This window comes from Panthera uncia, chromosome D4, assembly GCF_023721935.1.
Source record: "Panthera uncia isolate 11264 chromosome D4, Puncia_PCG_1.0, whole genome shotgun sequence".
In the NCBI taxonomy this organism is placed as follows: domain Eukaryota; kingdom Metazoa; phylum Chordata; class Mammalia; order Carnivora; family Felidae; genus Panthera; species Panthera uncia.
In genome coordinates, this window is record NC_064807.1 from 84,083,101 (window position 1) to 84,109,226 (window position 26,126).

General features: G+C 54.4%; 1 protein-coding gene across 1 annotated transcript in view; it reads right to left on the bottom strand.

Moving 5' to 3' along the window:
* Positions 1-25,840, bottom strand: part of ENG (endoglin) — a 31,689-nt gene extending 5,849 nt beyond the window's left edge. The window contains exons 1-8 of the mRNA XM_049629155.1: positions 25,396-25,840; positions 17,079-17,221; positions 8,049-8,189; positions 5,308-5,473; positions 4,473-4,638; positions 4,065-4,191; positions 3,475-3,649; positions 3,098-3,240 (exon numbers count right to left, since the gene is read on the bottom strand). Of these exons, the coding sequence (XP_049485112.1) occupies positions 3,098-3,240; positions 3,475-3,649; positions 4,065-4,191; positions 4,473-4,638; positions 5,308-5,473; positions 8,049-8,189; positions 17,079-17,221; positions 25,396-25,462 (1,128 nt within the window). The 5' untranslated portion in view covers positions 25,463-25,840. The remainder of the gene's footprint in view (positions 1-3,097; positions 3,241-3,474; positions 3,650-4,064; positions 4,192-4,472; positions 4,639-5,307; positions 5,474-8,048; positions 8,190-17,078; positions 17,222-25,395) is intronic.
* Positions 25,841-26,126: the final 286 nt, after the last annotated feature.

Here is a 26,126-nt window from a genome sequence, read left to right on the forward strand (position 1 = left end):
CACACACACACACACACACACACACACTCTCTCTCTCTCTCTCTCTCTCTCTCTCTCTCTCTCTCCCTGCCCCTCCCCTACTCATGCACACATGCATTCTCTCAAAGTAGATAAACATTAAAAAAAAAAACAAACTACACTCACTTTTGTACTTAAATGCAGCACTATTAAAATTTAAAACATTAATTTGAGTTCTACATAAAATCATTGCCCACAGCCCAGGGGCGTGTAATCCCACCAGCATAACCCAGTCTCAGAACCCTAGACTCTTAGACGTGGGGTTGCCAAATTTTTCCTATAAAGGGCCAGATAATAAACAGATTCCGTGGGCCATGTGGTCGCTGTTGTAATTAGCAAACTTTGCCATCATAGCCTGAAAGCAGCTATAGAAACAGGTGAATGAATGGGCTGTGTGGTAGTAACACTTTATAGAAACACAGAGGACCAATGTTCTCCACCTCCTCTCTTAGAAGAGCCAATCTTAGAATTTTTCAGTCACACTCGTAGGATCAAAGAATCTCGGAGTCTTAGAGTTGAGTGAGCACCCGAATCCAACTAACTCACATCTACTCCAGAATGCCACTCCTGACTGCTACTGCCCCCCAGATGCCCAGAGCCACCTTGGGAGATAATAGCCCACCAAATAAAAATGACTCTGGGTCAAGCCGCAGTGACCCATAGGCCTGGAATTCAAATTCTGCACGCTGACCACATTTCATAAATCAATGAGAGGGTAGGACGCTCTGTGTTGGGGTAATTCTGTTCAGACCCTTTTCTTTGTATTTTCTTCTACATGGATGCTGTACTCAGAAAATGTGCAGGTGGGTTTTTTTTGTGGTTGTTTTTTTTTTTTTTTTTTTGTATTTTTAACAAATGGCATCATACTGTCCACCCTGTAGCTTAGTTTGGTAAGTATGATATAAATCATAATATATATTTCTCTATATTTCTAGATCTAGCACATTCTTTTGAATTGTCATGTAACGTTCCAAAGATTGATGGATTACAGTGTACTCATCCAGACCCCTTGGGTTGGGCAGCGGTAATGCCAGCCAGATAGAGGCAGAGGGGGAGAAGAGCGGGGCAGCAGACAGGTGGCGATTCGTATTGCCCCTGAACCCCACAGCCCCCCCCCCCCCCCAAATTTCCACATGGACCTAACTACAGATTTAAGTGTCACTCTCAAAATCCCTGAGAACATGGGTGATTTGTCGAGGCCCTGGCAAAGATTTCCTGCCTCAGGCTGGAAGAAATCCCACAGGGGAAGATGGGCAGCTAGGATGGCCCAGTGTTTTTAAATGTCCAAAAACAGGGGCGCCTGGGGGCTCAGGTGGTTAAGCTTGATTTTGGCTCAGGTCATGATCTCCGCTCAGGTCGTGATCTCGCGGTTTGTGAGTTTGAGCCCCACATTGGGCTCTGCACTGACGGCACAGAGCCTGCTTGGGATTCTCTTCCCTCTCTCTGCCCCTCCCCTGCTTGCACTCTCTCAAAAGAAACTTAAAAAAAAAAACCAAAACTTTAAAATGTCCAAAGACACAAAAATCACTGTAGCCAAAATTTAGAACAAGGTTATTTCAAGTAAGAATAATGGACAAAGCCCCCCCTCCCCTTTTTAAATGTAAAATGCTTATATAAAAATCATCAAGAAAAATACTGAGCTACCTTGATAAAGCACTTTAGGTCACATGGAGCCACGCCCATACTACTAATCAAAGAATTAAACATTGAAACAAGAATACCATGTCCCACCTCTCGTTGGCAAAGGTTTTTGGAATTTTTAAAATTCTATTTTATTTTTATTTTTTAAGGAAGCCCTATGCCCAGCGTGGGGCTTCAACTCACGACCCCAAGATCAAGAATCACATGCCTCACCAACAGAGCCAGCCAGGTGCTCTGGCAAAGGTGTTTTTTTTGTTGTTTTTGTTTTTTTCCTTAAATCATTGTCTGGAGAGAGAGTCAAAGTGCTCCCCTAAATCAGCAGTGAAAACTAGAATCTTTTGGAAAGTAGGTTGGCAACGTGTATCAAAACTTAACAGAATATTCAGTCATTTTGACCCAGAAATCTCACTCATGTGGAAATCTATCCCAAGAAAATAATCCTATGTGAAGAATGCACAATATTTTCCGCGCATCTATAACGTTGCACAACTGCAAGCAATCTAAATGTCTGACAAGGGAGGAAGGGTTAATTATGTCGTGTCAAAGTGACGGAATATGCACTCATTAAAGTGATATTAAGTACATTTGTCAAAGTTCTAAAAATACATGAAGCGAATATAACAGGAGACAGACAAGTGCACTGGACAGGATTTCACCATGTAAGAAATCCACAGAGAACATGTTTGAGAAACACTAAAATATTGGTAGCCACTGTCTTTGGGCAGGAAGACTGCGATTTTCTTTTCTGGTTTTTCACATTAAAAAAAAAAAAAAATCCAGGGGCGCCTGGGTGGCTCGGTTGGTTAAGCGTCCAACTTCGGCTCAGGTCATGATCTCACGGTCCGTGAGTTCGAGCCCCGCGTCGGGCTCTGTGCTGAGGGCTCAGAGCCTGGAGCCTGTTTCAGATTCTGTGTCTCCCTCTCTCTCTGCCCCTCCCCTGTTCAGGCTCTGTCTCTCTCTGTCTCAAAAATAAATAAACGTTAAAAAAAATTAAAAAAAAAAGAAAAAAAAAATCCAGTGTTATTTTTATAGTAAGTGCCTTGTTCTTCAATCTGGTGGAGATCATGTTGTTTAAAATATTCCATTAAATGACCCCTCAGCTCAACCTGCATTTAGGATTAATTAATGATGACTAACTACTATCTGCTTTTTTAAACGTTTTGTTTTTGAGAGAGAGAGAGAGAGAGAGAGACAGAGCATGAGTGGGGGAGGGGCAGAGAGAGAGGGAGACCCAGAATCCGAAGCAGGCGCCAGGCTCTAAGCTGTCAGCACAGAGCCCGTCGCGGGGCTCGAACCCACGAACCGCGAGATCGTGACCCGCGCCGAAGTCAGATGCTTAGCCTACTGAGCCACCCAGGCGCACAGGACCCCCAAGATTCTTGGCCTAAAGGAACGACTAGCTCTGCTCCCTGGGGCTGGGGGGTGGGGATGCCCTTACCGAGATGAGATCTTTCTTGAGTACCAGAGTCATGACGCCTTCGGAGCACTTGGGCTGGATCAGGGACAGGAGCAGCTCCTGGTTGCAGCTCTCCTTGGGAGGGGTGGTCTGGACAGGTGCGGGAGAGGTCTGCAGCCCACCATCTGCAGGGCAGCAGAGGCCGGCAGGCAGTCAGCCCTCCCTGTGCACCAGGCACCAAGCGCTTCGGTAACTAGCCGCTCAGTCCTCAGGCGGGGCACAAGGAAGACAGGGGACAGGAAGACAGGGCTCCCCTGGGCTGACGCAGCGGCCCCGTTCACACAGCGGCCAGGGGCACTTTTGCTGTCCCGGGGCCACTGATCCAGGGAGAGGGCGAGGGAAGGGAGGAGGGTGCTCACCGCAGCTGCGGGCCTGCAGCGAGACGACACTGGCCAGCGGGAGCTCCACGAACGATGCCACCACGCTGGCGTTGAGTCTCCGGGCCTCCCCCAGCAGGCCTTGGGGTGTGTCAGGGAGCACAAAGCCGCGGATGTTCTTCTCCGGAAAGATCTTGAAGGAGTATTCCCCAGTGGTCTAACAAGAGAGCAGGGAGCCACAGCCGCAGTCAGGGGGCAGCCTGGCAGCCAGGGTTATGGCAGGCCTCAGTGCCACCCTCCTTTGCTCCTACGGTTTCCTCTCTGCCTGGGCCACCTCCCCTCATCTCCTGGCTGCTGTTTGTCCTTCACATCAGCTTGGGGTTCACTTCTCCAGGAAACTTCCCTGACCCTGTGGCCTGGGGTAGGGGCCTCCCGAGGGGATGATGGAAAGCTTCACGGAGGAGGTGCCACCTGGGTGGAGGTCTGAAGGAAGAACAGATACTGCACAGAGGAAGAAGGTGGATGTGTGAAGGCTCAGGGCTGGGGTGCTAATGCGGGGAGTTTGGGTTCCCTCTTTGGAGAGCCCCTGCGAGGCCCGCGCAGGGCTGTCTGGGTCGCGAAACAAGACTCACCCAGATCTGCATGTTGTGGTTGGCGTCGATGAGCCAGGACACGTAGGGGGGCCCTTGCAGGATAAGCACAGCGTCCGGATCCCCCGAGGCACAGCGCAGTTCCACCTTCACGGTCACTGTCCGGGGCCTACAGGGAGACAGACCCCGGCGTCAGCCCAGGGCAGGAATGCGGGGTTGGGCGGGACCTGATGGAGACTGGCCAGGAGGGGACCAGGCCTGGGGTCTGGTGGGCAGCGATTGAGGGCTTTCGCCTGGTCTCTGTAGGTCCGCGGGATGGGCGTGGAAGTGGGTGGGGCTCAGGTCCATAAGGGGCGGGGCCCAGAGGTAAGGTGGCAGAAACAATACTGTTACTAGCCAGGGGTGGGGCTTGATGCGGGCGGGGCCTGGGGCGGGGTCAGGCACGCTTACCTGTCCTGGGTGCCTGGCAGGACCCTCACGATGTGTGCTTCCTTATGGCCAGGCACACCTTCCAAACGACAGCCCCGGACAGAGGCCGGAGTGAGCGGCTTCCATTCGAGCGTGTGGCCCATGTCCATGAGGGGTTCCAGACTGCAGGAGGACGGTGACCCTGGGGCTGTGGGGACAAGCTCACCTCAGTTCCTCTCTGGAGCAGCCTGGCACCGCTACACAGTAAAAGTGGGGTGGGCAGGGTGGAGCAGCAAGGAAGTGGGGTGCCTGGGAGGACCGGAGTTCCAAGTCTCCCCTCCACCACTTACTGCCAGGTGACCTGGGGCAAATCCCCTGGCCCGTTGCCTCATCTGTCAACACAGGGGTAATAAAGGCATGAACCCATGGCTCATGTTAGGGGTGCAGCCCAGCAATGACCAGCGCATCACCTCACTTTCTTCTTTCTTTTTTTTTTTTTTTAACTTTCTTCTTTCTTACGGCATTTACCATGACCTGAAATTATGGAATGTATTCATCTGTGGATGTGTTTATAATCATCTCCCCACCACGGTGTTGGCTCCAGGATGGCAGGATCTGGGTCCGTCTGCACAGACTCCCCAGATGCCTAGCATAGGACTGAACACATAGTAGGTGCACAATAAACAATGTAAACGTGCTGCTTTCTAGGTCAAAAATTACCGTCCCCTTAGAGCACTGACTTGCTCTATGTGACCTGGGGCAAATCACATCCCAGTTTGGAGACTTAGTGTCCACATCTGAGGAACGGGTCAGAGGAATTCACATTTTTTTCCAGAGCTGAGTCCTGAGTCCAAAGAGGCTGCTGGGGGAAGCTGACCTTGGTCCAGACGGAGGAGGATGCTTTCAGGGTCGTTCAGCTCAGCGACAGATGCGATGGGGCCCTTTGTATCTGCCCAGTTGAGGAGCTGACTCTTGGTGGTGAGGGGTGGCACCTTTGTGGTGTTGATTCCTGGGTGCCCTTGGAAGATGACCATCTTGGGGTCCTGGGAAGACACGTGGAGGCTCAGAGTGCTGTTCCTGGGCCTGAGCCCCCTCTGTTCCATTCAGGAGGTTGGGAGGTAACTCGGGGAGGCAGCCAGTTGGTTAACCGGAGGAGGCAGGGCTGAGAATCCCGAGGCTGATAGATCTCAAGCCCCCTAATTAGCCCCCGACCCAGAGCGAGATCTGTCCCATCTCCCTCCCATACCTGGGGTGCCGGATGGACACGCATCTGTGTTCATTCACCTGTTCATTCAAACACCACCTCCCCCGCCTTCCATAGTTTTACTCATTCAACCTACCCTTGTGACATTATGTGGCTAGGGTCTGTGAGGCACAGTGTCTGCCTTGCCCACCCCTGCATGGTGCCAGACACATAGTAGGCACTGGGAAACATTAATCTGACTCTGTGCCCAGGCCCTGGGCCCAGCACCGGGGATCCTGACGTGTCAGATTTACCCAGATACCTAGCACATAGCAGGTGCCCCTTGTGCCGAGGGAAGGGAGCAAGGAAGGAAAGAAGAAACAAACGAGCAAATGAATGAATGAATGAATGAAAGACTAAGGGACTGTCCCTGCCCTGGGGGATCTTACCGCCCAGAAGCCAGTCATGCCTCAAGTCATTTGAAACAACGGAAGACAGAGGATGTTATTTAATAGACGCAAGGGAGCAAGACAGGTCTCTGGAGGGACAGGGATGGGAATCTGGAGGCGTCTAGCACCTCACTGCTCTACTGCCCATGCCTCAGGTGAGACCCTGGTGGGCCAGGGGAAGGAAGCAGGGAAGACTTCCTGGAAGAGGTGTTCTGTTGAAGCCAAAAGGATTCAGAGGAAGCTGCTGGGGCCCCAGACTCAGGAGTTCCTTTGCATTCCATCTTCAAAGCCAGGCGCATCGCTCTGGAACAATACCACCCTAAGGGCTTCAGGCTAGATACTAAGGGGGACTGCCTGGCAGAGGGGGTAGGCAAGACACCACAGAATGGTCCACCTAGAACGGAGCAGGACTTAAATGAGGGAACGAAGTGATGAGCGCCCGGGTGAGGATCCCAGCCCCCATGATAGAAGGACTGGGGCAGTGGTTTAGAGCTGGAGGAGAGGAGGGACCTTTACCCAGTCTGACTCTCAGGGTCATCATCTGTAAAAATGGGCATGTAACAGGGATTAAAGGGCAAGGCCTTTGTCAATTGCCTGGTGCTGGGTCAGACCCAGAGGCCCGAGCCCCAAACCCTGCTGCGGCCCCTCTGGTGGGAGTCCCTCCACCCGCTCAGGTAGCTGTGGCTGGGACGCCAGCAGCTCCGACAGTGCCCCACCCCCATCCTGAGTATTCTTAGTTCCAGGGAGGAAGGCCTGGCCTGGCCAGAGCCAGCCACTACTGCGACCTTCCTGCCAGGCGGGTGCATTTTCGTGTTCCCTGCGTCACCCAGGGCCCCGCCTGCAGGGCCCAGGAACGGGAAGGGGAAGGGGTGGGGGGGCTGCAAGTCAAGGCGGGGAGGAGGAACCCTGGCAGGCCTGGCTCTCCACGGGGCCTTGATTTACCCCACGGGGAACAGAGGGAAGTACCACATGGGGCCGTTCGGGCTCTGCCCTCCTGATCGGTGTCCATGGCTCCCGGGGCTTTCAGGCTGGCCCTCTCCCTCTGGTGCCTGGGGCCAGCCTGGCTGCTTCACCCCACCCCCAACCGCTCTCGTCTCTGGGCCCATCTCCCAGGCAGCCCTGGATCTGGGTCTGTCTGGGTTCCCAGCTCCCCTCCTCCTCCTCTCTCTGTGGTTTCTCTGAGTGTCTGTCTGTCCCTCCCACAACATGCTGCCTCTGCCTAGTTCCATTTTTCTTTCTGTGTCTCTCTCCTCCTTGTTATCTTTGCTGTCCACCCCCACCCCTGCCCTCTGCTTTCTCTGGCGGTAAACAGAAGCTGCTCCCATCTGGGGGCCACCTCCCAGGGCCTTCCAGTAGGGGAGGCAGTGCCCACAGGCCACCCCACCTCCTCCAGCCCTGACCCCCCCTTGCTGTGGGTCCCAGCCAGTTGACCTCCTCTCTGGTGGGTGTGCCTGACACTTAAAACCCGAGTTTTTAAAACATATTTTTTTCTCCAGTGTAGGCCATGTTCATGAGAGCAAATGTTGCAAATTCAACAAAGCATAAAGAACAAATAAATACCTCTCTCAATCCCACTTCCCAGCCGTAACCACTATTAACACATTGTTAGGTTTCCTTTTCCTTTGTACACAAATGTTTTCAAGCAGATCTTGTAGTTTCTTCAAAGACAGTGACCAGATTACTTTACGGGATGTCACTGAATCCGATTCTGCCACCGGACAGAAGGGAAAACAGAGGTGATGCAGGAGGATTGGAGTTGGCCGGGGTTGCCCGTCACCCTGACTCCCACGTCTGGGTTTGGAATCTTTACCCCAGACCCTGCCGCCTTTTGGGCTCTCTCATCAGGGCCCCATGGGATTCGCCAGGCAGGGCCCCGGTGAGTGATGTCAGAATGAAAAGGAGAAGCAGGGCTGCCGGGGCAGGGGAGCCCGGCCCACAGAGACGGACAGCAGGGGCCTCCGCCCAGGTTGGAGGTAACACACTCACGAAGGCCAGGTTGAGTGGGATTCCTGGGGCCTGTAACCGCAGGAGCACGTTCTTGTTCGCGCTGAGGACCAGGAGCACCTCTTGGGGCCACGTGCCATTTTGCGTGGACTTCTGGATTTTCAGCTCCAGCTCTGACACCTCCTAGGGTGGGGGCAGAAGAGGGACACACGCAGCAGTCAGGCTTGCTCAGGCTGTAGTAAAGACTCACTGTCAGCTTCCCCTCCCCTCTCCCTGCCCCACTGGGCTGCCCCTGTCTCCCAGCGCCCAGAGCCGCGCCCGGCCTTCGGGAGATGCTCAGGTAATATTTGCTGAGTGAACGAAGGCGATTAGTCTCATCAAATCCAAAGAGATTTTTAAAAAGGCAATAAGCCCGAACTTTCTCCAGTAGATCAAAGGTGGTTGTTTCTATTGAGCGCCTGCTGTATACCAGGCCTGCAAGCGTCTGTGTGACTTAGAGAGCGCCCTGTGCCCCTTCTCTGTTCCTAGGCAGCAATGTTGAGGCACCCGCCCCTTCCCAGCTTGCGGTGTTCCTGTTTGCCTTACTATCTTGAAGCACTAAAATGCCCGTATTTTTGTGGATGGAACGCCATCCTTTTGCTAGAAGACGAGGAAGTTGAAATCATTTGTCTTGGGAGGTACCTACTGCATGAAAAGTTTTAATCTCCCGTGGTGCATGCAGTTAGGATGCTTTCGTAACCACAACCGCATCCACAACAACAACAACGTTTAACACTTACGTGGTGCTTACTATGTGCCAGGACTGTTCTAAGTGTTTTGCATACGGACTGATCTACTCACAACCTGAAGAGGTAGGCAGCATTGTTCTCACTTAATAGATGAGGAAATGCACAGAGAGGTAAAGTCACTTGCCCAGGATCACACAGCACTAAATATGGAGCTAGGATACGCACTTGGACAGGCCTCGCCTCTCACTGTACGGCCCCACATTTTTCTATACCTCCTTATTCCCAAGAAGAAAAAGGACACGGCGATCCCCAAGGCAAAGCTTCTATGGAAAGAGCAGCACCCTCAGCCCTGCCCAAAGACTTTCTGAGCCAGTGAACAGGTGGCTGCTGAAACCGAGGCAGGGACGTGCCTCGGGGGCCCCACCACGGACTCACGAGGACAAAGACGGATGGAAACACTTCCCTGGAAAATGAGCTCCAGCCGCTCTCCAAAGCGGGCAGTCTCTACACGGAGATAAAACCTAACCCCTTAAACCTCCTCATACTTATCAAAAGGGAGAGCGGTATTTCAAGATGAAGACATCAGTGGAAAGTTTTAGATTTCACTTCCAATTATCTCCTGGCCATTTCCCCAGCTGATGTCACAGAGCCAGAGAGCGTGTTGCAGCCACTGGAAAAATCTGCCCAGAAGTATTTCCGTCAGTCAATAATGACACCGTAGTCACTCTTTGTTTGTGACTTTGCTCTTTAAAACAAAAGAGCGAACGATGTGATTTCATTTTCAACGTTTCACAAGTAGCTCTTTCATTTTAGTGAGCTACTGAGGTTGGCTATCTTTGAATCACGACTTTTATGCGAATTTATACAGCAATATTTATAAGATCACATTTTGGATTTGTGTTTTCTTCTATAGTTGATTTATTGAGAGAGAGAGAGAGAGAGAGAGAGCGAGCGAGCAGGGGAGGGGCGGAGAGAGAGGGAGAGAGAGAGAATCCCGAGCAGACTCCGCGCTGTCCCCACAGAGCCCCATGAGGGGCTTGGACTCGCGAACCGTGAGATCACGACCTGAGCCAAAACCAAGAGTCAGATGCTTCGCCGAATGAGCCACCCAGGCACCCCTCGTTTAATTAGCGTTTTCTAAAGGGCTTATAACATTTTGGTTTTTGAAATATCTTTTAAAATCAATTTCGTAAAATATTTATGCACCCTAGGGGTGCCTGGCTTAGTGGAGAATGGGACTCTTGATCTCGGGGCTGCGAATTCGAGCCTCACTTTGGATGTGGAGATTACTTAAATAAAACTTAAAAAAAATAGGTATACATTCTAAACACCTTAAAAGTTAAACACTGGGTTTAATAGATTTGGGGAAACTATGAAATACAAATCTAAATGTCAGAACTGACATTTTGTTCCGGGATTGTGATCTCTATCTGAAATTGTTGTTTAATTAATTAATTTAAAAATTGAAGTATAATTAGCAGACTACTTGAAATTAACCGGAGCAAAGGGAGACCCACCTCCGCGGTACAGCCGACCTGCCAGAATCTTTGAGAACGGACCTGCCCTCGCCTCCTTACCCTGAATGCGTGTGTAATCACGTCTGTTTGCACAGCTCTGTGTAGCTACTGAACGCCGTTCAACTGTACCCTCTAAACGGGCAAACTTGACCTAGACGAAACTGTTGACAGATCAACTGACTATCGGTAATTTCACATGGTTCAACTTAACCTGTGCCTGGCCCTGTACTGAGCAGGTGACATGTGCTCTTGTGAAGCAGAATCGGGTATTTATCCTCCCATTTTACGGGTACAACACCACTGTCTAGCCCCATCTGTCTGTCCCCACCCGAGGGAGTGACCTTTGGGGCCGCACACAGCGGAGAGATGGGCCCCGTGATTTGGAGACGCTCATCCGCAGGGATGAGATCTGTCCTCTGCCCCTTGCCGGGCATCCACGGCCCGAGAGCGCGGCAGGCGACAGAAAAGCTGGGAGGGCACCCTCGGAGCTGGCAGGAAAGAGCCCTGGGAACCCTCATTCTTGCCGCTGCTTGGCAACTGTACCTGCTCCCCTGTTACCTCAGTCTCCCCACTTGGTAGGACGGGGTTGGGAACAAATACCAGGTAGGGTTCTGGACAAAGGAAGTGAAAAAAGAGAAGTGGAGGTCAGCGTCGGGTCATGCCCAGGGTGAGGGCATTAAGAGACTGAAAGTTCAGGACATTTGTCACGACACACTCAGCTCTCCACCCACCACGCAGTTACCACCACGTCCCTCCTTGTACAGTTGGGGACTGAGACACAAAGAGGGGGAGCCACGGGCCAGGGCCACACGGCAAGTGAGAGGCGTGGAAACTCAGGGAGGCGGGAAAGCTGGGCTCCCTGGGGTCTCGGAGCTCCCGGACCTGGCCGAAGTCAGCTGGTTCCCAGAAAAAACCGGTCGGGTTTCCACAGCAAACATTTCCATCCCGTGGCCCTGACTCATCCCTGCAGTCCCTCACACGCACACGGACTTCCCTCTTCCTTCCCAGCCCAGAGCCCAGAGGCAAAGGAAAGGGGTCTGCCTTGCCCCCCACCTCCAGGTTCCCAGTCTTCTGAATGACATCCTGGGAATTCTGGGGAGCCTCGTGGAAGTGGGCAGGCTGGCCAGCCCCTCACTCCCAGCTCCGAACTGGGCCAACCCCCGCCCCTTCCCCGAGTGGGTGGGCGGGAGACCGAGTTTCTATTTTTGTGCCAGCGTCCCACAGATGCCATTGTTGGCCCAGCGGTTGGTGGCGGGAAGGGGGGATTTCGGTGAGGAGGCCCTGAACACTAGTAGCCACTTATAGAAAGCTGCTTCCAGCAATTCTTCTAGGAGCGGAGCCTTGGGGCTGCCTGCAGCCCCCACCCTCCTAGGGCCAGACTGGAGCCGGCCAGATTGGAGCCAGCCGTCCCTCTGTCCAGCCCGGCAGACTCAGATGATACGTACAAGCGGGGTGGCCGGGGAAGGGGGGTCAAAGCCAGACTGGTCTGATTTCAAATGTGGGCTCAGGCGTTCACCTGTGACCCTGGGCAGTCACTCTTCTTCTCTGGGGCTCGATTTCCCGATCTGGAAAATCGGCTGAACGATACGCCCGCTTCGCAGACTTGTTGAGGGTTCAGTGAGATTCTGCTTCCAGAGTGTGCTGGCCAGTGCCTAGCTAAATACACAGCAGTGGATGGCTTTCATTACCTGCCTTTTCCTCCTCGCCCGCCCATCCCGAGTGCCATGGGTTGGGGCTGGGGAGGTTGGCATTAGAGGTGGGCAACGTAGCTGGAATTGCCTTAGCTACGTCTCACTGTGGCATCCCGTCTCTGGGCCTCGCTCTTCCCCTCTGCGTAGTGAGGAGTGGGGCTCAGCGACGTTCTAGTATTGTGTGGCCGCTGGATTTCATCCTGCCATCTTGGGTGGGGGCGGGCAGCCCAGTGTTTGGCATTCCAGGAGTCACAGTCTCTAGCCAGGTGGACACAGAGTGGGTTTCCAGACCCCCCCACCCCCGGCCCCAGGAGAGACCTACTACTTTCCGCAGCTGAGGGCCCCCGGTCAGCCTATGTTCTCCCCACCTCCCCAGTTTCATTTGCCAATCTGAGAGGCCAGTGCTGGGCCCAGCCTGGGCTTCTGGGCTCTTGAAGGGGCACAACTCTCTCCTCCAGGAGCTTGGCAAACACCCCTAAACAACCGGAGATGGACAGCAAGTGGCACCACGAACCCCTTGGGATGGTCAGTCAACAAATGTTCACGTGCATGTATATTTCTCCTTCCTTCCTTCTTTCCATTATCCATCCACACACCCATCCATCCAACCACCCATCCAACCACCCACCCATCCATCCATCCATCCATCCATCCATCATTTACTTCCAGCCTGACCCTGAACTTGACACTGGGGACACAGCAGTGAGAAAGCAGACTATCCCCACTCAGCCTGTTTGGCTGCTGCCCATTCTGTGCCTTTCCACCAAACTTGTCCCTAATATCTGTAAGGCCTGGGTTACGACTACAAATGGGAGCCCTGGCTTCCAGCCCGCCCTCCTTTCTTTTTACCTCCTTCTCTTCACGAGTATGGATGTGGGCAACGCAGCCCAAATGCCCAAGCTCTGCCACGGCCACTCCCTACACACAGCCACTGTGCCCATCTTTTAGGTCTGGAGGGGCTTCTACTAGTCACGCAGTGCCCCCGCTGGAGGGTGGGACAGGAAAGAGCCCCATGCAGCCTCAGGAGGGGGCTCAGCACACACAGGGCAGGGAATTCTGGAGTCCGGGTACCCAGAGCACGGACTCGGGGGACGGGTACAGGCTCCACGTCCCTTTGACCTGCAGCTACCCTATCCCGGGGGAGGAGCACAACTGGAAGAGGGCCAGAGAAGAGCCATTAATTGTGGGGCCTGAACAGGGGTCCCCATTGCCCGAGTCTGAGAGTGACACTGCCCTCCACGGCCCTTCACAGCCTCTCAGGATGGTAACCCAGGGCGCCTCCCGCTCTCATTCTCTCTCCGTGCCTGAGCAGCCTTGCCTGCCCCTCTGGTCAGGAATGAGTCAGTGCAAGAGCCCAGCAGGTTCCGTCTGCTTGGGGGTGGGTGGGGTGTCTTTGGCTCCGCGGGTTTGCCCAGAAGTAGGGTGAATCAGCGGCTGCCCCAGCTCTGCCTGGCTGCCTGGGGTTTGTTAGGAGGACAGATCGGTGCAGTCGGTCTGACGGGAATCGCTGAGACACCAGGCCGGTTTCCTGTCTCCGCGGGTCAGGATGTGACCCCGGGCCCCCTCCCGGAATCCAGGCTCCGGCCTGCCCTTCGGGGACCCGGTGAGATAGAGCCCCTGCCCAGTGGCCCCCTTGTCTGTCTGCCGCAGACCTCTCTTCCCCGAGCCGCTTGGCTCCCTCAGCTCATCGGCTGTCCACCCGCAGGAAGTCTGAGGATTCAGACGCTGCGCAGGGGTGGACGGGACAGCCGTTTCTGCGTGCCAGGGTTTGAAGAAGGCGGCCACAGGTCGGGAGGGCTCGGGCTGGTTGCTGAGATAGCCGCCCCCCCCCCCCAGCCCCCTGCCAGCTCATGTTTCTGGCCTCTAGGCCTTTGCTCCTGTGGGGCCCTCTGCCTGCAATGCCCTTCACCCCCCCTCTCTGTCTGGCTAGACGCCAGGAGCCTTTCACTAATGCCCCTTTCCCTCCACAGCCCCACGTACCCCTCGTTGCCGATCCCATTACTCAACACCCGGGGGGCTGATGCCCACCTCTGCCTCTCCTGGCTTGGGATTGGCTCGATGGCAGGGGTCACGTCTGCTTTCTCTCTGCACCATCAATGCCCAACGCTGGCTGGGCACAGAGCAGGCACCTGTCGACGGCTGGTTGTCGGGCGGTGGGGCGGGGGGGGGGGGGGGGGGGAGCTATCAAGGACCCGATCCCTGGGGGCCTCCCCAGGGAGAAAGGTGCCTTCTGGGTCACAGCATGGGGTCTGGTGGGATTCACGGCCCCTACCTCAGCCACCTGGTAGCAATAACCTTTGGGGATCAACTTAGTTGACTGACGGGACGATATTCTGGAAACCATAGCATGCCCGGCAAGATTTTTACAGGTGAGACACGGAGGCCAGAGAGAAGACATTATAACAACAAGCAGTGCTGCTGGGCAGGCCTGCACTCAATATTTGCCTGCCCCACCCCACTGGATTCTCACCGCCCCCAGAGGTGCTGTCATGGGTCCCGTATTTCCCATGGAAAACCAAGGCCTTAGAGAGGTAGCCCGAGGCCATGCTGCCCTGAGCTGCGAAGCCGAAGTTCAATCTGAAGACCGGTTCCAGAACCCGCGTGCTTCACTGTTGCATCAAGGTCACACAGCAGTGCGTGCATTCATTCATTCATTCATTCAATCATTCATTCACTCAGCAGTTATTTGGAATCTGTCAGGCCCTGGGCCAGAGCCTGACACTCTGATTCTTCGGTGAGTCCCTGAGCCCAAGAAATATGTGTGAGGGGCTCCTGGGTGGTTCAGTCAGTTAAGCATCTGACTTTTGGTTTTGACTCAGGTCACGATCTCACAGTTCGTGAGTTCGAGCCCCACGTCGGGCTCTGTGCTGACAGCGTGGAGCCTGCTTGGGATTCTGTCTATCTCTCTCTCTCTCAAAAAGAAAGACACAAACATGTAAGAAATAGGTGTGTGGGGCACCTGGGTGGCTCAGTCGGTTAAGCGTCCGACTGCAGCTCAGGTCACGATCTCGCGGTCCGTGAGTTCGAGCCCCGCGTCGGGCTCTGGGCTGATGGCTCAGAGCCTGGAGCCTGCTTCCGATTCTGTGTCTCCCTCTCTCTCTCTGCCCCTCCCCTGTTCATGCTCTGTCTCTCTCTGTCTCAAAAATAAATAAACGTTAAAAAAAATTTTTTTTTAAAAGAAATAGGTGTGTGTGTTGGAGAGTGAGGGGAAGGGGCCCCCTCTGCAGTCCAGGCACCGTGTGGGGTGCTGGTCAGTGACATCCAAGGCTGGAGTGCCAGTCTCCTGAGCCCCAGCTGTCTCCACCACCCCCTCAGACAGACATGCCTGGCAGTCCCGGGGCTTGCAGCGTGGCTTCTTGGATTAAAAGCCAGACGCCCCAGGGACTGAGTTTTCTGAAAGAGGCAGAGGGTGACGGGAGATTCTGTTGCCGTGAGCTCTAGGACGGCATGAGTGACCCTGGCATTCTACCGTACCCCTAAAAACCCTCCGATGACTGTCACTGCCCACGGGATAAAGACCAAACTCCTTAATATGGTGACAGGGCCTTCTCACCCCCGCCCCCATCCCTGCCCCAAAGGTGGACAGCAAGCTCCCACCACGGCGAACCACATTTGGACCCTAACCACGGTCCTTACCTGCCTGTGCATTCACTCTGCTCTGCTCTTCCCTAACGCCTCCTTCGCTCCATGAGCTCCTGACCATCCTTCGTGTTGTTGCTTCCTCCAGGAAGCCCTGACTAATCCCACAGCAGTTGGAGTATCCCTGCCCTGCTCTGCCCTCCCCAAGAAAGCGCCAATCACCCGGATCCTGGCTGACTGTCTACACATCTGTTTCCCATAGACCGGGCACTTGGCAGGGGGCTTTTCTCTGACTCTGGCCCCTCGTTGAAAGATTAGGGTTGGGGGAGCCCAGTCACCCAGAGGAGGTACAGAGACCTGATCATCAGAACAAACAAAACGAACTTCTAGAGGGCAATCTTATTTTCCATATCATCACCAAACTTGAAAAAAATTACAATGGCTACGAAAACCCTATAACATGTGCTTGGCGCTATCTTGGCTTGGGGATTATCGAGGCCCACAGTCCCGGTGGCAGGCAGGGCGGTGGGGAGCAGGCCCCCCCCGATATTGGTGGTCTGGGCACCCTCTTATCACCACACAAATGCAGGGCAACTTAACAGTTTCAGGGGCAGCTTGGCCGCAAGTTCACTGAGCTGACACCACTAAATCGCTTTCAGGACCTGAGGCCACATCAGCCAGGTGTGGCTACCAGCCCAAGCAGGCCAGATGCCCACTGAACGCACACCCAACTGGGGAGCCAGGCGACAGCCTAGCGTGGGGGCTCCCAGAATCTAGTGTGAACTGTGGCCTGGGGCATGTTGCTTTGCCTCTCCAGGCCTGTTTCCTCCTCTGAAACGTGGGGGTAATAACAGACTCTGACAGATGGGCCCTTGGGAGGCTTAACACACATAAGATGTTGAACTCAGGTCCTGGCTCTTAGTAGGTCTCTAACAGTACCTAGCACACAGGAAGCCTCACACAGAGTCTGGCACAGAGTTTAGCGCGTAGTAAGCATTCGGTCGGTGTGTTATTATCATTAGGAGGGACTTAAGCTAATGCTGGACCTCAGGAGGGGTCTCAGGAGGGACGCTGGGCTCCAAGGTGGCATCACCGGCCGTCCAATCTCTGTGGGCTGCCTGGCCAGGTCATAGATGTTCAATGAGGGACATTCCAGGGAGGGGGATTTGGACTCCGCGGAGGGAAAGCCCTTCTCAAAGCCCAAGCTGCCCGGAGGGGAGCTCAGTCCACCGAGAAGCGTCAAGATCCTCACCGCTGCAGGTGCACAGGGGGTGGCTCACCTGGTTCGTCTCACTGCTCACGTGGTTCTTCTCCACTCAGTGGCCAAACCCCCCTTCCCACCTGGGTCTTGTGGCATCCAGCAGACCTCTGTGATGCTGGCCCCAGAAATGTCATCCCTTACCCACCCTGTGAGATGCCCACGTGTCCCTCCTGGCAGGGGCCCTGGTGAGGATGTGACCCACTGCTCCAGGGACAGCCGCAAGGAAGGCTCCCCTCATCCCCTTGGCCCCGGGCCTTTCTCTGGGGCCCCACCCAGCCCTGCCAGCAGGCGCTTACCCTTGAGGACTCCAGGAAGAGAATGTGGACTTGAAGGGTAGCATTGGGGACCTGAGCCACGCAGCCCTCGGGAACCCGACTCGTGACGTATGTCACCTCGGCATCCACAGGCTGTAGGTCACAATGGACAGTTTCTGCAAGACCTGTTGGGGAAGCAGAGCCAGAGAGAGCCCCAGATAAGAATAAGGTGGTGACAATGTTCCCACTCTCTGAATGCCTACTGGGTGCTTGGCACCGGCTGAGGGCTTTATTACCTTCTCGCAGCTACCCTACGAGGTGGATGTCATTATATCCGTTCCACAGATGGAGAAACTAAGGCTCAGAAAGGAAAAGTCTCTTGCCTGAGCTCACAGTGCTACTAGGGGTTGGGTTGACGGAGAAAATGCAGGATGCCCAGTTAAAGTTGACTAAAAAATGATTAAGTTTTAGAAGTATAAGCATATCCTAAATATGATAAAATGGGACACATATTATTATTATTTTTTAATGTTTATTTATCTATTTTCGAGACAGAGAGTGAGTAGGGGAGGGTCAGAGAGAGAGAGGGAGACAGAATCCCAAGCAGGCTCTGCGCTGTCAGCACAGAGCCCGATACAGGGCTTGAACTCACGAACCATGAGATCATGACCTGAGCCGAAATCAAGACTTGGACGCTCAACCGACTGAGCCACCCAGGCACCCCGGGACATATTTCCACTAAAATTTTTTTCATTGTTTACCTGAAATTCAAATTTAACTGAGCCTCCTATATGTTCATTTGCTACATCAGGCGACCCTTGCTATGTGGAAGGGCTCACACATGCACGCAAGCCTCCAGGCGGGCTCGCTCCAAAGGGAGACAAGGCCCGAGATCAGGAGAGGAAAACCTTCCCTCCCGTGCCTCGAGGAGGCTGGGAGGAACGAGGCAAGGAGGGTTGAGAGTCTCCTGGCCCCGAGGGACAGAGGGAGCCAGAAGGGCGGCCCAGGTTCAGACGGCGGCCCTGGGAAGTAGGCCTGGGCCGCAGAGCCTGCCTCTGGGCCGCCCGGAAACGCAGGTCCTGAGGGAAGGGAATGGAATTTCACCCTGACCCAGCAGAGGAGGAAGAGGAAATGAGGCCCCTACACCTCGTCCTAAGGAATGTGCCGGGGAAGGGGGGGCTCCGGAGGAGGGAAGGAGGACAGAGAAGGGGAGACTGTTTGGAAGTTTGTGTCTCCATCTTGTCGCGCTCACTTCCTGTTTTCTTGGAGATCAAAGATGGGCGCGGAGGGACTGGCCGCACGTCCAGCCGTCGCCAGCTCAGAGGAGGGGGGCTAGGGAGGCTTCTTCCGAATCCCAGGCTATTGGACCGTCTTTGTCTAAGCCAGCCTTGCTGGGCTCAGGACCCCCAGGGGTAAGAGAAGGACTCAAGATGGCCGTCCCTGGTCACAGCAACACCATCCACCGGCAGCACGTTGAGAAGGAGAAGCTCAGGACGAGGACGTTTGGCTGCTATGGGGGCCCAACCTTATACGTCCTTGCCCTGGCCCTGTCCTGTGTGCAAGAATCAGAACGAAAGCGTCATATGACATTTTGATTGAAGGCAAGGTCCCTGGAGCCAGGCCGACCTGGGTTTGAATCTCTGGCCTGCACTTACTGGCTATGTGGCTTTGGTAACGATTTCACCACTTTGGACCTCATTTTCCTTGTCTGTGGAACGATAATTAGAACCCACATAACCCGTAGAGGTTGTTGGGCAGACTCCATGAGACAGGGCATGTGGCACTTCTTTTGGTTATAGTTATTTGAGTGACTTCTGTCACTGGAGAAGAACGAACTGCATGAGGAGGTTGGGGTGAGGTGGAAAGGGCAGTCTGCAGGTGAGGGACCTCTGACAGGGAGGTCACTGGTGCCTCAGGCCAGCAGACCCCCTCTCCCCAGCAGATGGGAGGGCTGACCCCACCTCCTGCTGTCCCACCCCCTGGTGGCCCACTAGGTCCCTCAGTGCTCCTCAGTGCTCTCTCTCCCACTGCCTATCAGCAAACACAGACTTGGTCCAAACCCTTCCTATACAGATGGGAAGACTGAGGCCCGGAGAGGCAGGACGTGCACAGATCACATGGCACATGGCTAACCAGGCTGGGCCTTGGACCCACCTCTCCCCACAGTGACCTGGGGTCTGGCCTGCAGATTAACGCGGTGCCTTCCTCCTTTCCTTGGGACTTTCCCTGCCCCCTCCCCAGACTTCCAGGAACCCCAGTTCCTCCTGGATTGCCGGGCCACCCGGGGCCACCTCCTCCATGCCGTCAGCGGGAGAGGCCACAGGCCTGGCCATTATGTAATGATCAGATAACGGGCCAGGCTGGGAGATCAGATAAGAGGTCCATTTATTTTGGGGCCTTTTCGAATCCTGGCTCCCCCACCCCGCAGACGAGAATGGGGAGACAGGAGGGAGTATGACGCCCGGGCCTGTCTCCCGGAGCCGGAGGCGGGCCCAGACAGAGCTGAAAACAATCCCCTGGCACCAAGGGAAACGCCAGGGCCTCCCGGGACCCGGCTTGGAGGAGGCGCCACTAGGGGTCCGGGTGACCCGGCCTGAGCGAGAGACCCAGGAGCCACTTTCCCACCTCTGTCCCCTTCCTCCTCCGCCCCACCCATGAGCATAGAGCCACCTCGGCGCTTTCCAGATGGCCACCCCGGCACCTCGAAAGGCCACAGAGAATAATAATGGTCGAGAAAAGCAACTCCAGAGTCAGACAGCCTGGGTCAGACCCCAGCTCTACCCCTTAAAAAAGATGGTCACCTTGAGCGAAGGCCTAACTTCTCTGAGCCTCGGTTTCCCCGGTTGCAAAACAGCTTTCATCGTGCTTACTGAGAGCCAGGAACCATTTTGAGGCTGCCCAGAAGTTCATTCGTTGGATCCTTGCAGCAGGCCTAGAGGTGGGTACCGTTATTGTAACCACAGGACGCATGGGGAGATGAGATCCGCAAGGTGCAAGAGTTTGCCCGAGGTGGCCCAGCTATTAAGTGTCAGAGCCCTGTATTTGTACCGCGGGCGATCCGGCTCGTGCACTCAGCACCCACTTCCCAGCCGTGTGAAGAGCCTGGTGCCCCGTAAGCACTCTGAACACACTAGCTGTGATTATTTCATAATACTGGGGCAGAGCCTTATTGACAGGCTTTTCCTCTTCCTCAGTCACCCATCCACCCTTTGCTCCTTTCAGGGTCCAATTACAGCCTCACAGATTCCCCAGCTTCCAGCCCAGCCACCCCCCAGTGATGCCCCAACGCTCCCTTCTCCCTTCTCCAGTCTTTCCCGTGGCTCAACGCCCTCAGGGTCAAGTCCACACTCTACAACCTACCACGGAATTGACAAGGGCAGGGATGGGATACATGCCAACGTTCAGGTCCCGATTCTGCCAGCTCCCAGCTTCCTTTCCGTGCCTCAGTGTTACCATCTTCACAACGGGGGATGACGGTAATCACAACACCCTCCTCATCCACTTGCTGAGAAAATTGGTCAGAGGACGCCTGCCCGCTAAGCGGGCTCCTGATGCGCGGGGTTGCTCAAGACTGGGCAACTGCTCTCATGATTATTTATGCCCACTGGGGAGACGTGAGCTTTTCCTCCAAATACACCTCGTTCCCTGCATCAGCCGTGCTCTTTCCCAGACCAAGGGTCTTCCCTTATTGACCTCTTGGTCGACTTCTATTCAACTCTCAGAGCCCTTTTGTGACGGGACCAATCCAGTTACACTCTCGCTGGATGGGTCAGTGTAAGGCCAGGAAGGGAACCAAATCTCCCCTCCTCTCAGGCAGTATCGCACAGTGGTTAGACCCAAGGCTCAAGCTCCAGCTGCTCATTTCTGGGCGGTCGCATGAGCAGATCTCTCCACCTGCCTGTTCCCCAGTCTCGTCCGCTGTCAAATGGGGGCGACAGGAGTGTCTGCTTCTTTGGGCTTCTGTGAAGTTTGAGTCTGATGGGACAGATCAGGCATAGTTCAGCGTCTGGCACAGAGTGAGTGTTGAGTCAATGTCAGCAGTCACATCTGTCCCTTCACCCCTGTCCCTGTCCCAGGGATCAAGTCAGCTCCACCCCAGATGATGGTCCTCTTCAGGCTCCGGGGCTGATGTCCCAAAGCTGGGGCCGGAGCTGGATCTTAGTGTCACTGTCTGTCTGGCTGAGATGACAGAGAATCTCCACGGTCATGTCCCCAGGGTCTCGTCCTCTGACACCTGGCTCACACATCTCCTCTTTTGCCTCCCGGCAGATGGGAAGCTGTGCTGGAGTACAGGCTCTAAGGGATGGATATTTATGGTCTCTGTCCTGCGTCACTAGCCCCCTCTCCAGAGAACCCCAGATCCCCGCACAGGTGGTAGGCAGCACAGGGCTCCGAGTCCCATCTCTGTCCCAACCCTCAGTGTAGGCTTGTCCACACTTCGGAAACACTCTTTGATCCCAGCCACCCAACATGGACCTCGAATCCCAGCATCCTCGCCTCTGGGACTCTATCCAAGTGAAATACTCCAAAATACAGGAAGAGGTGCATGTACCAAAAACGTGCACGGCGGTGGTATTTATAACCAGCCTCCAAGGGGAAACCACCTAAATATTCAGCAATGAGATTCACCAAACGACGGGATGGCACATTTAAGGGGAAGAACATTCTGGAAACACGATGGGGTGGTTATGGAGTCTACATGACAACATAGAAACCTTCTGGGGCATAAGAAGGGTAACCAAGACTCCCAAGTGTTGATTCGTTTGCATGAAAATTACCTTAACAAGCTAGACAAAAACTAGTAAGCAACCCGCCAGCATGTTAACCACGCCTACATTAATAAAAGAACTCAGGAAGTGATTTTTTCCCCCTTATCTATTTTCTTTAAGGAGGAGCCCGAAGTGAATATATAACTAAATTGCCCTTTAAAAACCTACATGATGGGGCACCTGGGGAGCTCAGTTAAGCATCCAATTTTTTTGTTTGTTTGTTTACTTATCTTTGAGACAGAGAGAGAGAGCATGAGTGGGAGAGGGGCAGAGAGAGCACTGTCAGCACAAAGCCTGACGCGGGGCTCGATCTCACGAACCGGGAGATCATGAGCTGAGCGGAACTCAAGAGTCCGGAGGCTTAACCAACTGAACCACCCAGGTGCCCCAAGCATCCAATTCTTGTCTGTAAGACAATTAATTGCGTAGAGAAACCTTGTGCTGGAGAGCAGGGATGTGGGAATTTTATCCATGCATACTGTGCGTTATTACTGTTTTCTTCGTCTTTTTTTTTTTTTTTTTAAGATTTTCTTTTTAAGTCATCTCTACACTCACAACCCTGAAATCAAGAGTCGCACGTTCCACCGACTGAGCCAGCCAGGTGCCCCTATTACTGTTTTATTCTTACAGAGATGGAGTCATGGCCATTTGGACATCTAACGCTGCGTCCCAGACATCTGTCCACAACGGTGTATAGATTTAGCTTTTTCTTGGTTTTGGCTGCATGGTATTGCACTGCATAATAATTCATTTGATAGGAAAAAAAAGATAATTCATTGGATAGGACCCAGGCTGATGGACATTTGGGTGGTTTCCAGTTGGGTTTTTGTTCCAGGTACCTGTGGACCATACAGTTGATTTTGGAGTTGGACAAATCTTTATGGAGTTGGGCAAACAGCTCCATAGACCTGAAGGCTGAGCTGTTACACAAATTATGGTTTTGAGAGATTCCGCCAAGCTGTGTTTCCAGAAGGCTGGACCCATTCTTGGACTCGTTTTGGACCCATTTTTACCCTCTCTGGCCTGATTGAGGATGTGAGGGTCACTCCCACCCCATCCCCAGCATGGAGATCTGGGTTCTACACCTTAACCCAGGCCCCCCATCTGCCTTCCATGGGCCGCAGATGGTAAATGAGTTGAGCTGGATGGTTTGGAATGTCCTTGAGCCCTGTGATCACCAGCAGGGTGCTGGTACCTGTTCACAGGAGCAGAGTGATATAAGTCATCCGTTTTTCCGACTGGCTGTTAAACACAGCCATTATTAAAAATTAAATTTTGGGGTGCCTGGCTGGCTCAGTTGAGGGAGCGTGTGAATCTTGATCTCGGGGTTGTAGGTTTGAGCCCAGTTTGGGTCCCAGGTCAGATTCTTGGGGTTGGGATTCTCTGCTCCCCCTCTCTCTGCCCCTCCCCCACTCGCACTGTCTCTGTCTCTGTCAAAATAAACAAATAAACTTAAAAATAAATAAATAGGGGTGCCTGGGTAGCTCAGCCAGTTAAGCATCTTGACTCTTGATTTTGACTCAGGTCACGATCTCACGATTTGTGAGATCGAGCCCCACATCAGGCTCTGTGCTGACATCCTGGAGCCTGCTTAGGATTCTCTCTCTCCCTCTCTCTGTTCCTCCCCTGCTTGTGCATGCACCCTCTCCCTCTCTCAAAATAAATAAACTTTAAAAATAACAATAAATAAAAATAAAATCTTAGGGGCGCCTGGGTGGCTCAGTCGGTTAAGCGTCTGACTCTTGATTTTGGCTCAGATCATGAACCCGAAGTCATGGGATTAAGCCTCGAGTTAGGATCCTCGCTGAACATGGAGAGTGTTTAAGACGGACTCTCTCTCTCCCTCCCCCTTCTGCCCCCCCCCCACCTCGCGTGAGCACGCTCTCTCAAAAAATAAAAATTAAAAAAGTAAAATCTTAAAAAAAGTAAACGTTATAAGCTTACAAATAAATTATGTATTTTAAATGGTAACAAATAGCAAAACTCATTACTTCCTACTTATTTTACTCCATTTTGCTAGATCCACGCTCTTGAGGTTATCTCTGTCCGTCCCATCTTTGGCGTGCCAGACAAAGGCACTTCTGGACCTCGCATCCTAAGTTCAAGTTTGGGGAGTTGGGAGCTTGAGTTCAGCCACGTGGGAACATTTACACCCTGGACATTGACAAAATGCTATCCCCCACACCCTCCACCCCTGTTGTTAATTATTTTCCAGCACACCCCTGCCTTCCATCCAGTAAAACCAGAGCCTACATGGATCTTTCTCGGACGATCACGAAGAAGAGAGTGTTATCAAGCTAGAAAAATGTGGGGGAGGCGGGAGAAAGACAGGGCAGCCTGGGGACCATTGCGCAGCTCGGGTAGGCTTCTGTCTGGGCTGTGTGAACTTGGCAGGTCACAGCCTCTACTACCTCTCCTGTAAAATGGGGAGATAAAGGCGGCCATCTTGCAGGGTTGCTAGGAGCTACATGGGGGGGGGGGGAGCTTGCTTAGTACACGTGGTTAGGAGCCACAAGCCCGAGGTCAAATTCATGCTAGGTCACTTAATGTCTGAGACAGTTTTCTGTGATCAGTGAGGCAGTGGTAGGCGTTAGGGGGTTTAAAATGCCACAGGTGGAATCAGGTGGGGGGGGGGGTCACTGCTGTGCTCTTCCCTTATGTTCTCCCCACCACACCCCCAGATCTTCTAGGGAGTTCCTAGATGCACCATGGGTGAAGGGGTGCCCACAGGAGCTGTCCCCTGGTTTTAGGCGGGCACAGAGAGGCCCACATGAGTGGGATGAGGGGCTGGGAGCCCCCAGCTTCTCACGGCCACTCATCTGGTCAGTTTCAGAAGGCCAAGAGCCAAGACCACCTGGAAAACCCCCAGGCTGAGGAACAATCACAAAACCCCTAGTCCGGGGTCGTGCCCCCACCCGGCAGCATTTCAAGGAGGCGGGGGTAAGTAGAGGCAGAGGGAGAGCGCTAAATTCAAGAGCATTCTGGGAGCCACTCACAGGCCCCGGAGAGGCGAGGGGCAGGAATTTAAAGCTAATCATACAGCCACAGTAAACAACACAGGACCCTCCAGCCTTCCCGAGAACTCTCTCTACAAGACTGGCCTCACCACCGACCATCCCCACAGCCCAGGAGGAGTTCTATTCCCACCCCCACTTCGCAGTCCCCCAACATCACACCGCGAGGAAGCAACCACACGAGATGCGAACCAAGTGCCCTAGTGCTGGGAATCCACACACCCTCCTTTCCACGGATTCTTCAGACAGGAACCTTAGGCTCAGAGAGGGCAGGAGACTCTCCCAGGGCTGCACAGCAAGCATTCTGGGACCTGGGCTTCTTGGGGAGAAACCGGACGTAGCTGGGAGGCTAGAGGCCAAGGTTGAGGTAAAGGTAAATAACTCATCCCTGTTTGAGACTTTCAGGGCTGAATGTTCGTCGTCTTGCCAAACCAGGATGGTTTGTCACCCTATGGTGTCCATCTGGGGCTGTCCAAACCCCCTCGGACGGCCCCACTGGGCATGAGCTTGGGACCAGGCCAGAGGCCGGGAACACTTGGGGCCAAGTCTCCCCACCCGGGGTCCCTGGACACCTACTTGTCGGTCTGAGGCTGCAGACGGCCAGCAGCAAGGCGACAACGGGGAGAAGCGTGCCGCGGTCCATGCTGTCCAGCTGGGGGTCTGTGCGCCGGGCCTTATCCGGTGTCCAGGGGCAGGGCTGCAGGCGGGCGTGGGGGCCGGCGTGGGCGCGAGCGGGGACCCAAGGGGAACAGGCGGCCGGAGCGGCGGCGTCCCTGCTCCAGCCTTCTGAGGTGGCGGCCGAGGGGTCAGGAGAAGTGGGCACAGGGGCGCAGGGCCGGGGGTCGCTGGCTGAAGGATGAACGGGGAGGGGATGCTGGGCTCCCGTGGACGGCAGCTGCGACACAGCCCTGGCCCGGGGGTGCAGATAGGAGCTAGGGTATGAGCGGCAGCGGTGGGGAGCTCCCGGCTCATCCAGCCTGGCCCGGGGAGGCAGGAAATGCGCTTCCTTAGAGAAGGGGCCGGGCCAGGCGGCCTGCCAGGCGGGGAGAGGAAGTGCCACGGGCTGTGTCGCTGGGTGGGGGGCCCTGAGGCAGGGGGGAGGAGGCAGTGGGGGTGGGAGGGCCCAGGCTCCAGGCTTGTCTCCCCCACACACCCCCCTCTCCCATCCCACCCTCTCCAGGGCTGGTGGGGCGCCTCCGGCAGCCCCCCGCCGGCAGATGAAAATAATCATCCTGAAGCCTACCCAGAAGACCTTTCCGGGGCCGGGCCCTGGCCAAGGAGGCTCAGCTGGAGCTCCTAGTCCCGTG